Source organism: Bacillus rossius, chromosome 2 (genome assembly GCF_032445375.1).
Source record: "Bacillus rossius redtenbacheri isolate Brsri chromosome 2, Brsri_v3, whole genome shotgun sequence".
In the NCBI taxonomy this organism is placed as follows: domain Eukaryota; kingdom Metazoa; phylum Arthropoda; class Insecta; order Phasmatodea; family Bacillidae; genus Bacillus; species Bacillus rossius.
This window is the reverse complement of record NC_086331.1, coordinates 73,613,782-73,627,876: the sequence shown is the minus strand read 5'-3', so window position 1 is coordinate 73,627,876 and position 14,095 is coordinate 73,613,782. Positions and strand designations below refer to the sequence as shown.

Genomic DNA, 14,095 nt, shown 5'->3' with positions numbered 1-14,095 from the left:
CTTTAGTGTTCTGGCGAGATGAAATATTTACAGTTTTTAAAGTATAATCTTACGCTTTTAAACATAAAAAAAATGTCTAGTAGTTTTTGCGCGATGCTCGAACAAACAAAGACGTGACGGACGTAACAACTGATAGCGCGTTTCAAATTCACGGCAACGCCATCGATAGAGAAAATTCTTAACTAAACTCTTATTAGTTCAGTTAGTGTGCTAGCTGCCGCTAGATTCACTAACCGGACGGGTCTCGCAAAGAAGTGTAAAAAAAATTTATGATCTTGTGGTTATATCTCCGGCTCCCCTCATCGTAGGGAAATAAAATATAAATTAATTTTTAAGTCTAATTGTAAGCTTTAAAAAACAAAACTTTTCATCAAAATAGGTCCAGAAGTTTTTGCGTGAGGCTCGAACAAACAAACAAACAGACAAACCGACAAACAGACAAATTTAGTTTTATAATAGTAATAGAAGGTAACAGATATGGCGTACGGTGACGCCTCACAGGCGATTCTACTAGCACAACTAGCGAACCAGCGGGCAGGATTGCGGATGAAGAAGACGAAAGTGGCCGAGGCCGAAGTCAAGTTTCTAATCATAGGCATCGAGTGACGGACACGCCCGAACATAGCCGAATCCTTATGACTGGCAAGCCACAACTGGACAAGCCATCAAAATCGCAGTCCTATAAGAAACACAGTAGGCTCGATAATCATTTATATACACCCTAGGAATTTTATTCTCTTAAAATAACTAAACAACAATATAAAATATTTCACATATCGTGGGCTTAGTGGAAAAAGTCGGTAAGTCCAATTTCTGGAAAAATACTGTTAGTTCACTTACCAAGTTTTGCTTGCCTAGAATAGCGTTATAATGGACTTGACGAAATAAAGCTAGAAGAAAACGTCCACAATCATTCATTATTTGGACTTCCAAACGTTTTCTTGGCGAAGATATTGCCCTTACAACTTCACCTGTGAAGTTAACTCATTTTCACAAAAAAGTGGACTTACCAACTTTTTCCACTAAGCCCACGATATGGAAAACTGCTTGAAAGAGAAATAAAAAAGTACTTGTAACAAGCTCTTCACCTGTCAGGCAGATCTTTCTGCTGGCACGTCTTGCCATCCGACATGAGCGTGAAGCCTTCGTGGCACTCGCACTTGTAGGACCTGGGGATGGACACGCAAATGTGTGCGCACAGCTCGCCTTGCAGCATGTCGCACAGGTTGTCAAAATCTGCAAGAAATGCAAATAGAAAGGAATGGTGAAATATTGAAGCTAAACTGTTTCATTCAGTGGATTATAGCATCGTATTTATAATAAACTAAAAAAAAAACTACCAATCACAAGCGAAACAATGGCGTGCATTGAAAATAAATACTCAGCACATATATGTTGACTGTAATCCAGCGATATTTTTAAATAATGACAGTAGGCTAATGTTCCAACTTTAAGCCAATCAGCCTGGTGGATGACGGCTTTTAAAAATACTTCTTATTAAAACCCTTTTGCTCGATCTAGAAAATTAACCTATGACCTCAAAGCTAGAAGCCAATCTCGCTTAACATTGAACCACTGTGGCTGATATTACGTGACAGGTACTGATAACACAGTCAAATCTAATCACTGATCCATGCTAAGAATTTATATTTATTTGAAGTTAACTTTAAGTGATTTATAAGTATTGTTACATATTAAAACTTTAAAAAATCATACTAAAGTCTATTTCTTTTAGACTATCATGGAATATAACTTTGGTGCCTTGATGTTACATATTGGGGGAAATATTTGCCTTGTAGGCAGAGGTAGAAAAAACAGACTGCTGGTGGATGTTAAGAGGAGAAACGTTTCTCTATTAAAAATTGCATAAGTGCCTCTACCGGAAAATGTACAAAGGAATTTGAAAATCAGTGCTAAGTGTTCTTTAAAATTAATTTTATTATCAAATAATTCATCGAATATATTTATATTTATGAATATTTCCTTTTAAAATTTTTCTTCACTCGCCGTACCAGAACAATTACTCTGAATTAAGTTATGGAAATGCTATTTTTAAATAGTTTTTATCCAATTTGGTTTTTAAATATAAAAAAGCGGACGGTGTCATCAAGACCATGCATTATATGGGACATTTTTTAAAGGAAACAGGCATCCTCTAAAAAAAATACTGCCCCTGAATATTTTTTGAAACGATTTCAAGATTCTTAAAAACGGGAAATTTACTTCGGAAAAGGAAAATTTTGTGTCATTTTGAGAAATTTGAGTGGTTTTTCGGTACCTTAAGAAAGTTTGTAGTTATATGGTCACCGAATTTAAGATGGCGGCCAGTCATACACCCAATCCTTCTCCTCCTCGCTCCTCATCCTAAACATGTGCTCAAAGAATCATTGTTATATGCGTAGACTCGGCAATTTCCGGATTCGTTTAGTTGCAAGGTAAACTGCAAACATGTTTATATTTATATTAATTTGATAATTGGAACACAATGGTTTGGACACTCCCCTGAATGAATGTGGACCAGTAAACTACCAGCTAGCAGTAGAGTTACCGAAAACGTCGACCCACTCCAAATATGTAAGAGGAGGTTATAAAATAAGAATCAGCCAATAGGAAAACATATATGGTTAGAGTATACATACCCGGTAAAAAAAGGGTAAATTTACACATTCAGTGTTAGTGAATATTTTCATTTTTCGATGTGTAATTAGGAAAAAACACATGTATTTTGTGCTGTATTACACATTCCTTGTGTAAATTGACCACTATGCAGGGCCGTCGAAATAAATAAAGGACTCGGGGACAAATAGTTTTGTCGGGCCGCCTCCCTATTTTTTTATACACAAAATGTTAACATCTGACGAATATTTTGCTGATATAATGAAAAATGCTACTTATGGCGGATTTTGTGAGTTAATAGCAGCAGGATTAATATTCCCATTTAAATTTGAAGTTTATAGAAACGGTCTCATATATACAGAATCTGGATCTAACGACTATCCGGTAAGGTGATTACGATTCAGCCAAGATTTGTCCAGTGGGCATTTTGATGCCTATCTTCCCATAGCAGCACAGAAAAATACTCGGCGTCGTATGAAGGTAGCTGTAGAAGAACATGATTTTGGAATTGATACACCTTCGCAACTTAAAGTTGATAAGGGTTGTCAGGAGGTACCTGTTTTAGAGCGTGAACATTCACCTATGGTATCTTCAATAAATTATGATGAAAATTTTAAAAAAAAATTATTGTCCCAATATGAGTCTGTGACATTAATAGAAAAAAAAAAACAAACGTAGGGCAAGGTTTACTAATTACACACGACAAAATCAAATAAAAAAGGCACAAAAAAAATATGGACAGACAGACTCTACCTGAATCCCACCGTAAAGCTGTGTCTGAATATACGAAAAAAAACCTGATGTACAGAGGCAAGCTGTCGCCACCTACCAGGCTGCACACCCTGAAAAACACAGGCAATCGGTCGCCACCTACCAGGCTGCAAACCCTGAAAAACATAGGCAATCTGCTGCACTATATCAGGCCAGGAATACCGATGTGCATAGAGTGATTCAGTCACGGTATAGAGAAAATACAATTCAGCGTGTATGGAGAAGCAAGTTGCTTTCGTGTTTGGCGTATGACCCAGATATTGCTTATGGAACTGACAGCAGTGTAGTCTTAGGTTCTATGACGTACAAGTGTCAGTGGTGTAACGCCTTGAAGTGGAAAGGTGAGACACCTGGCATGTGTTGTAGCGCCGGTAAAGTACAACTTGAGCCGTTTAAACAACTGCCTGAACCAATTTACAGTCTGGTTAATGATATACACCCAAATCATGTACACTTCATGGATAATATCCGAAAATATAATGCCTGTTTTAAAATGACTTCCTTTGGTGGAAAACAAATAAAAGAAGGCAGTTTTTCACCAACTTTTAAAGTTCAAGGACAAGTATATCATTAATTGGAAGTATATTACTGGAACCTGGGCAGGATGCACAGTTTCTGCAAATTTAGTTCGTCGGTGAAGATGATAGAGAAGCTAATATTCGATGTTCTAAATTTCCTGATTTGAGACCAAATTTAATCAAACAAATGCAGCTTATGTTACATGAGGTGAACCCATACATAAAAGATCTAAAAACAGCCATTGATAAAATATCGCCTTCAGAGTCATTCAAGGTCGTAATACATGCAGATAAAAAACCACAAAGAGAACACAGAGACAGTTTTAATGAACGAACGGCAAATGAAGTGGCTGTTGTATTGGTAGATCAGCATTTTGACCGAAGAGACATTATCCTCAAAAGCCGAAGTAACTCGCTTCAGCGTATCAGTGAGATACATCGAGCTTATGACGCGCATCAGTACCCGTTGATGTTTTGCTGGGGGGATGATGGCTATTCAATCAACATACCACAATGCGTTCCCACAATAAGTTGCCCTTGAAAAAAACAGTCTCTGCTGTAAGTTTTTATTCATACAGAATAATGATCAGAGAAGATAACTTTTTGGTTAAATATCGCGTCCTTTTTAGGCAATATTTGGCAGATGTATACACAAAAATAGAAACTGAAAGACTAAACTACATAAAAAACAATCAAGCCAAATTGCGCGTAGATAATTATATTCATTTAAAAGATGCAATTGGACGGCAAGATACTGAAGCAAATCAGCTGGGACAAATGGTAGTACTTTCATCATCTTTTACTGGTGGACCAAGATACATGCATGAAAAAACGCAAGATGTTAGACATTACGGTCGTCCCGACCTTTTTATTACTTTTACATGTAACCCACGCTGGAGTGACATAAATGAGCACTTACTTTCAGGACACAAATCTCATGATCGATACGATATTATTTCGCGTGTCTTTCGATTAAAGGTAAAAAAGGTCATGGATTTGTTGATAAAAGGGAAAATATTCGGTGAAGTGATATGCTATATGTATTCGACGGAATAACAAAAACGAGGTCTTCCGCATATTCATATACTTTTATGGCTTCAACATCGCATCACTCCGGATCAAATTGACAATATTATTTGTCCTGAAATACCTAACCCCGATCGTGATCCTGAGCTTTACGAAATTGTTAAAAGTAATATGATACATGGCCCCTGTGGAAGTTTAAACCGAAATTATCCATGCATGAAAGATAATTCGTGCAGCAAACGTTATCCTAAGGCTCTTATTAAGGAAACTCAAACTGGTGATGATGGTTATCCGCAGTACAGGAGACGTTCTCTGGATAATGGTGGATTATCTGTCAATATCAAGGGTGTTACAATAGATAATCGTTGGGTGGTTCCTTATAATCCAGTGCTATTAAGAACATGTAACGCTCACGTGAACGTAGAGTATTGCCATTCAGTGAAGTCAATCAAATACGTTTGCAAATATGTTAATAAAGGGTCAGATCAGGCTACGATTACTTTAGAGAATGGGAAGGATGGGAAGGATGAAGGTACAACCTACGCAAGTGGTCGATATATAAATTCAGCTGAAGCAGTTTGGCGAATCCTTGAATTCCCAATACATGAGCGTTTTCCTCCTGTAGTGCACCTTGCTGTCCATTTAGAAAATGGACAGAGAATTTATTTTAATGAGCAGAACTTGTACGACAAATTGAGTAGTCCTCCTACAACTACACTCCTCTCCTTTTTCTATCTGTGTAACGTGGATGACTTTGCAAAAACATTGCGATACTCGGAAGTCCCTGCGTATTACGTTTGGAACAAGCGATCGTTTCAGAGAAGGAAGAGAGGAGTGAATGTTGAAGGATGGTCAGGGGTCAAAAAATAACACGTTCTAGGTAGGGTTTATACTGTTCATCCAAACAATACAGAATGCTACCACCTTCGAATGCTTCTACATGAGATCAGAGGCCCAATTTCATTTGAAGCGTTGAAAACTGTAGATGGTCACTTACATCCCACTTTCCAATCCGCGTGTAAGGCTCTAGGTCTACTCGAAGATGATCGGCATTTGGATTCAGCTCTTGAAGAGGCAGCACTTTGTCAAACACCGCATATGATTCGAGAGCTTTTTGCTATCATTTTATTGTTCTGCCAGGTTTCCGACCCCTTATGTCTTTGGGAAAAATACAAAGAATACCTTTCTGAAGACTTTAAAAAACAACTGGAAAGGCAAGGTGACGTGGATGTAGAGCACTCATCGGACCTGATATTTAACAAATGCCTGTCGATATTAGAGGATGCCGTATTATCATTAGGCGGCCGTCCTCTTAAAGAGTATGGATTACCTCAGCCAATAACATCAATACATTTTGAAAATAGAGAGTACGTGAAGGAGACCAGTTACGATACAGTGGCCTTAGAAGACGCAGTTAGAAAAAATGAAGCATCCTTGAATGACGAGCAACAGGAAGTATACAATAAAATTATCACAAGTGTAGATGCAAATGACGGTCGAATATTCTTCTTAGACGCTCCAGGTGTAACTGGTAAAACCTTCCTTATTAATTTACTTTTGGCGAAAGTAAGAAGTACTCACGGCATTGCCCTGGCTGTGGCGTCGTCCGGCATAGCTGCTACATTACTCGAAGATGGTCGAACTGCTCATGCTACTTTTAAGTTACCACTCAATTTAATCACTGCCGAGAATCCCATTTGCAACATTTCCAAACAAAGTAATTTTGCTGAAGTTTTAAAGAGTACAAAAATAATTGTGTGGGACGAAATAACGATGGCTCATAAAGGTGGTATTGAAGCCTTAAACAGATCACTAAGGAATATAAGGGGTAATACAAGATTAATGGGTGGCATAACAGTTTTGCTGGCCTGAGACTTTCAGCAGACTCTACCAGTGGTGCCAAAAGGAACCAGAGCTGACGAAGTAAAGTCGTGCATTAAGAAATCTAATTTGTGGCCCCAGGTTAATATTCTTAAGCTCTCTAAAAATATGAGAGCACATTTCGGCGGAGATGAGTCTGCTGGTAGATTTTCAGATCTCCTTCTTAAAATCGGTAATGGTGATTTTCCATCGTTTGATGGAATGATAACCATCCCGGAAGAATTGTGCACAGTTGTTACTACGGTTCAAGAATTGCTGTTTAAAGTTTATCCAAACATTATTCATATACATGACAAGCCTATTGAATGGTTATGTGAGCGTGCCATACTTACTCCAAAGAACGATCAAGCAGCAGCTATCGACGATATCCTGCTCATGTAGTTTGAGGGCGAAGAAAAGGCCTATACTTCGATTGATACTGTGGTTAATACAGATGACGCTACTAATTTCCCTGTAGAATTTTTATTTTCATTGAAACCACCATTTTTGCCTTATCATAAACTTATTCTGCGTGTGGGCGTTCCAATTATGTTGGTTCGAAATTTAAAACCACCAAAACTTTGTAACGGTACGAGACTGCAAGTGAAAGCGTTACATCGCAATATAGTGGAAGCCACTATATTAACTGGGTGTGCGAAAGTGGAAACTGTATTTATACCACGAATCCCATTAATACCTAATGATATCCCGTTCGAATATAAACGATTACAGTTTCCTCTAAAAGTCTGCTTTGCAATGACAATAAACAAGTCTCAGGGGCAAACTCGCAAATTTGCGGGTATTGACTTGAGAGAATATTGTGTACAAAGAAGTTTTGTAGGCCCTAATTTTTTACACACCCTAAACAAAAGTAAAGCCGCAAAAACTATACCTAATTAATAATAATACTTCTTAACGCGAGCGAAGCCGCGGGCAAAAGCTAGTGTAACATAAGCTGCAATTGTTTGATTAAACTTGGTCTCAAATCAGGAAATTTATAACATCGAATATTAGCTTCTCTATCATCTTCACCGACGAAATAAATTTGCAGAAACTGTGCATCCTGCCCAGGTTCCGGTAATATACTTCCAATTAATGATATACTTGTCCTTGAACTTTAAAAGTTGGGGAAAACCGCCTTCTTTTATTTGTTTTCCACCAAAGGAAGTCATTTGAAAACAGGGATTATATTTTCGGATATTATCCATGAAGTGTACATGATTTGGGTGTATATCATTAACCAGACTGTAAAGTAGTTCAGGCAGTTGTTTAAACGGCTCAAGTTGTACTTTACCGGTGCTACAACACATGCCAGGTGTCTCACCTTTCCACTTCAAGGCGTTACACCACTGACACTTGTACGTCATAGAACCTAAGACTACACTGCTGTCAGTTCCATAAGCAATATCTGGGTCATACGCCAAACACGAAAGCAACTTGCTTCTCCATACACGCTGAATTGTATTTTCTCTATACCGTGACTGAATCACTCTATGCACATCGGTATTCCTGGCCTGATATAGTGCAGCAGATTGCCTATGTTTTTCAGGGTTTGCAGCCTGGTAGGTGGCGACCGATTGCCTGTGTTTTTCAGGGTGTGCAGCCTGGTAGGTGGCGACAGCTTGCCTCTGTACATCAGGTTTTTTTCCCTTATATTCAGACACAGCTTTGCGGTGGGATTCAGGTAGAGTCTGTCCATATTTTTTTTGTGCCTTTTTTATTTATTTTTTTCGTGTGTAATTAGTAAACCTTGCCCTACGTTTTTTTTTCTTTTTTTCTTATGATGTCACAGACTCATATTGGGACAATAATTTTTTTATTAAATTTTCATCATAATTTATTGAAGATACCATAGGTGAATGTTCACGCTCTAAAACAGGTACCTCCTGACAACCCTAAAGGTTCTCACACACCGGAGCGGTGGCGGGCGCGGTAGCGGTGGCGGTAGCGATATTTGCACACGAGTCTCTGTATTGCGCATAAATGGACCGGCCGGACCTAAAAGAGGAAACATTACATCTTGCAGCTGTAATCGAAGATGAGCAGCAACCGTACCATCTGTTCCTAGCGTTTTGCCGATTTCATTCCAAACCACATCTTTTCTTCTGATATTCTTGTACTCAGGATCTAACATATCATATAACACAATGTTTGCCTTCACTGCTTCGATAAGTTTTTCTGTTGCACTTGTCATTGTGTGATATCACACCACTACACCAATTTTGTACTTAAGGCTCGGTCTCAGTCATGAGAAATTGTCCGTGCGGCACTCAGGCCGTTGAGGGGTGGAAAGATGAGCAGAATTAACAACACAATGCCTTACCCCCTCTCTAGATCAGCGAGAGAGGTAGGTTTTCCTTCGCCCCTTGGTCACCCTTCACCCCTCCTACGCATGGAACCGGTATTTACGGACTGCACCCCTCCCCCACGTCCTTCCAGTAAGTTGTTATCTCACAGGCGACCGGGAGGGAAAATCCTTCCGTCTGGCCTAGGCTCAGTAGCCTCGCATTTCAGACATGTAATTTGTCACGGCCACTATCGGTAACACACCGCGCCAGTCAGAAGGTGTCGTCTGCGTGTCATCTGCTTTGATATTAGTTTGTATAGACCTAGTAACACAGGATTTTGCCCTGGTTTTATAGCTGGTTTGTTTTTATATCTCAGCGCTATGGATAAGCGTATCAGTATAAATAGTTTTCCAATAACAAATTGGGAAATAATAATAAAAAATTAAAAAAGATAAAAATTTATCTTATTTTCAGTAATTATGGTGTTTATAAGATCTTGTTTGGCTAGCCTTGCGCTGCATTCCTACTCCAGACATTACAATCTGTAAGTGCGAGGTTTACTTTTACCAATGCCAAACAGCAAATCGACACATAAACAAACTGCATTTCTTGAAAACACTGTACCGTTGTCATGTAATTTTCATAACAAGTCAAATTCGGCCATTAAAAATACTTGAAGGAAACTATGCAGGCAAGATTTAAATATGAGCTTTTGACAATTTTCACAATTTTGTTTTCTTTTCATATACTAAATAGGATAAAAACTAAAGGATCATCCTTAGATAATAAATGTTTAAATTTTATTTTAAAATACCATAATCCCACACCGTTTACTTCCTGAGATACGCACATACGCATACAAGCTGAGTCTCACTAAAAAAAAACTACGTCCCCAGTCCTCTTGAATAGATGTATGGGAACGTTGGCAGTTTTCTGTATAATCAGTTTTAAGACAGTAATTTACAATAAAAGAATGTAAACATCAACGAAAGTTAGTCTCCAAATGAAAAAAGTTGTCCGATTATGTGTAAAATGTCAAAGAACCATATTCTAAACTCATCCGCTTAAATGTCATGCTGTAAAGAAGGGAGCATGAAAATGTTCTGCATTTCATGGAGTAAAGCGGGAGTACAAATTCGATACTAATATATATATATATATATATATATATATATATATATATATATATATTAGTATCGAATTTGTGTATGTATGTATATATATATATATACATACATACTAGCTGACGCGGCAAACGTTGTTTTGCCATATAAATTATTTCTAGAGAATTTCTAGTGTAGAAAAAAACTAACTTATTGTAGGTGTGAAATGATGTGGTATATGAGGATGTGGTGAAAGAGGCATGGAGCGCTGTGAACGATGAGGGAATATAAAAATAAAAAAACACCAAAAATTATTTCTTATAATTTATTTTAATTTATTATTTAAAATTATATATATCATTAATTAAATACGATAGTAACAATAACAATCAATGGCATTGGCAGCAATGAGCCCATTTTATGATAATTGGCCTCTGATTTTGAATGTAAAATTGTATTGTTGACCATTTGCATTAGTATTTCGAACTATTTCTGTTGCTCCAAACGATGTCATTTGAAAGCACGAACTGAATGTTCGAATTGACTTCAGGTACACGTTAGAATCTGTATCCGTGCCGATAAGTAAACCCTTCAATGGTGGTGTTTCAATTTCAGGTAGTTGCACCTTTCCTGACGCGCAACACATCCCGGCTGGCTCATTTTTGAATTTCAGAGCATGAAAATGCGGGCATTACTTATCCATAGCACCAATTACCGCTTTTTAATGAGCATAATAATCAATATCGGGCTCATACTGGAATGCTGGACGCAGGAATGAATCACATGTAAATGCTCGATGTACCTGTTGGCGTTGTTGGTCATTTGTTCTGCGTCTATTGACTGTGAAACGGCGTGATTGTCGTTGTTCTAATCTTCTTTATTCATTGCGTTCAGCTCGAGTATCTTCTGATAGTTCTTGACGCAATTGCGCCATGCTCACACGCGCATCAGTATTTTGTTGCTGGATTTCTTCTTCGGATTCTTTGATCTCTTCTATTTCGCATGTTTCTAGATCTACTTCTATCACGGCTCAAATTAGCCCATTTGCGTTGTTTGTTGTCATTGTTCACTGTACAAAACACACATAAATAAAACTAATTGAATTACTTAATGAAGAAAAACATTATAGTAATAATGTATTTAATCTTTCATTGTACACACATAGATATACATATACATGTAAATATTAGACTGTTTTACGAAAGGGAAAAATGTAACTTTTCTTAATTATATCGAAAATATATTGTTAGAAATGGTGAAAAAGAAAATATGTGGAAATTACAACTCTTATAAATGAATAAAAAAATTTACCCAATTATAATTAAAATCTAACTTTCACCTAATTTTTTTTGACCATTTCCAACCATAGGCGTGCTTAGACATTTCCATTAGGGGGGGCCCTGCTAAATTTTTAAATCAGAAGCTGAATTTAGAATGAATACATTCACTCATTGCCGTGTTTACATTTTTGTGCAGTATCAACGAGATATGTTTACTAGTTAATATTTATATCCGTATGATTTTAAAATTCTTGAAAATATGTTTTTCTTTTCATAGACAATGTTTAAAGGGTACTTACACATTTTCCCCCCTCGAATTTTCCAATAGCTTGGTCCAGATCTACCTTGAAATTAACTTCTTTTTAGTGAATGCAAACACAGCAATTCAGACAACAGAACTTTAACAAACCTCTTAAAATTTTTTTTTGCTTGGCCGTTTAAGGGACCTCGTGTTTTAAATAAACTAAGGCGGCTGTATTTCCAGAACGATAAAATGTTTAAAAATATTGTTAATTAGCACGCTGCAACACTGAAAAACAGTTGAGTGTCACAGTGCCAGGAATATACGAAATTTAATGAACGCATTAGAGAAAATGCCGATCTGAGTGATTACATTAGGGGGGGGGGGGGCATGGCCCACCTGGCCCCCCCCTGTAGGCACGCCTATGTTTCCAACAATATATTTTCGATATAAAAAAATATTTATTTTATAATAAATGTATAAGAATAATTTATACTTACAACACAAAAGCCGTTGTTGGCGGGAGCTCGTGACGCGTGTTCAGTACTTTTGAGGTTATGTAAATCACTTAATTAACTAATGGTGCGAACTACACTCAAAATTAATAATTTTATTAATTATTAATAAAATAGGAATAAATAATTATAATCAATCAAATTAATAATAAATTTACTTGAGAATATAGTTAATATGAGAGTTACACTGAGATAGTAAAATTATAATTGTAAACGTTACTACTACGCTTGATGCATAAACATTAATAATGGCCGAAAATTGTTGAGGGAGTGAGAGAAGGATTATTGTGTGAGAGAAACAGGAGACCGGCTTCGGTCTCATCCCTACTCCGTGCTGTTTACGGGGTGAGAAGTGACACGGGTAGACTCCTGGCGGGGAAGGTTGAACAAGTGTTAATTGATCAGCTATCGACCGGGGTTGAAAAATATAAAATTCTATTAAAAATTAGTGGTAGGTGATAGAAGGGTGAAAAATTATGGTTGTATGTATTTTTAATGGCACATTATAAAAAAATTAAAATTAAAAAATTGTCCAAAAAATTTAAAAAAATGTTAGGGTTTGACAACCCTTATCACTTAGGGGTATGAAAAATAGATAATAGCCGATTCTCAGACCTACTGAATATGCATACAAAATTTGATAAAAATCGGTTAAGCCGTTTCGGAGGAGTATTGTAACTAACACTGTGACACGAGAATTTTATATATATAAGATATATATGTGTGTATATATATACACACACACAAATATAAAGAAATAAAATCGTACAGATTTGGTACTTACTACACCAAAAAGTGAACTATAGTTGTTTCTGTAAGATCTCTTCCCCCGGCAGCAACAGCTACAACTGTGAGTAATGGAATGTCATCATGTTCTATGTGATCACGTTTCTTGGCCTCTTCAATTTCTTCCTTCACAGCTGTTTTCATTTCAGCTTGCGCAGCCTTCGCCCAATGTTCCTCCAAATTGTCATGATAATTTTTAAATGTGTTTGGTTCCATTCATGGGATATTCATTTCTTCTAGCTGAGACTGTCCTCCGCCAGTACTTATTGATGCTGACATAGCAGCAGTGTTTACATCCATGGATGTAGAGCTCCATTTTATATTCGTCCAAACGGTGGATTTCAAATCGCACATTTGGCATTTCAGTACTCTTCCCGAATTCAGGCCTTCTCTTTTCTCAGAAATGGGAATCATATTTTTCAATGAACAATGAAAGGGAATGTGATCATCTAAGTCTTTTAACAGTTGGAAAAGGAAGCCGATATCAACAATACTTCTACCTTTAAAGGAATATGAACTTTTCTATGCACTCGTATCAACATCATTGATGTTTCTGGAAAAAAACAAAGGTCACTATAAACGGGCAATGGTAAATGCGTACTGCGAAGTGCAATAGAAAATAGTTTATTTATATGGTTTCTATTAAATACCTAAAAAAAAAAAAAAATAGTAAGATGGTACAATTTGTAAATCTTCATATACTTCTCAAGTTTAAGGACAGTTTAACTTAACTGAAACCGGAATAGTTTTTTTCCTATGCGTAAAACGGCTAAGTTCCAGTAAAATAATATTTAGATCCTAAGGCAAGTGCACAATGGAAAATAAAGTGGTAAGGACTATGAGAGGCTGTTCAAATATAGAACTTTTGTAAGGCATTGCGTAAATTCTAAATTGTGTGTGTCTACCAAAGTATGCACAACACAGTGCAACTAGTTTCCCCTCGTCAATACGAATACAGCGCAGTTTATAACAGTCGGCGAGTACGTTTAATTTCAGGGACATACAGAGTCAGGTAGGGACAATTTTCATATGTTGATTTCAAAAGACCTAAACTTACCGTGAACAGCCTACACTGTAAAACATTACATACA

The 14,095-nt window shown here is 37.0% G+C and overlaps 1 protein-coding gene across 1 annotated transcript in view; it reads right to left on the bottom strand.

Moving 5' to 3' along the window:
• Window positions 1-14,095, bottom strand: part of LOC134529374 (fibulin-1-like) — a 539,830-nt gene that overhangs the window by 402,097 nt on the left and 123,638 nt on the right. Inside the window, exon 5 of the mRNA XM_063363371.1 lies at window positions 1,089-1,236. Within this exon, the coding sequence (XP_063219441.1) occupies window positions 1,089-1,236 (148 nt within the window). The remainder of the gene's footprint in view (window positions 1-1,088; window positions 1,237-14,095) is intronic.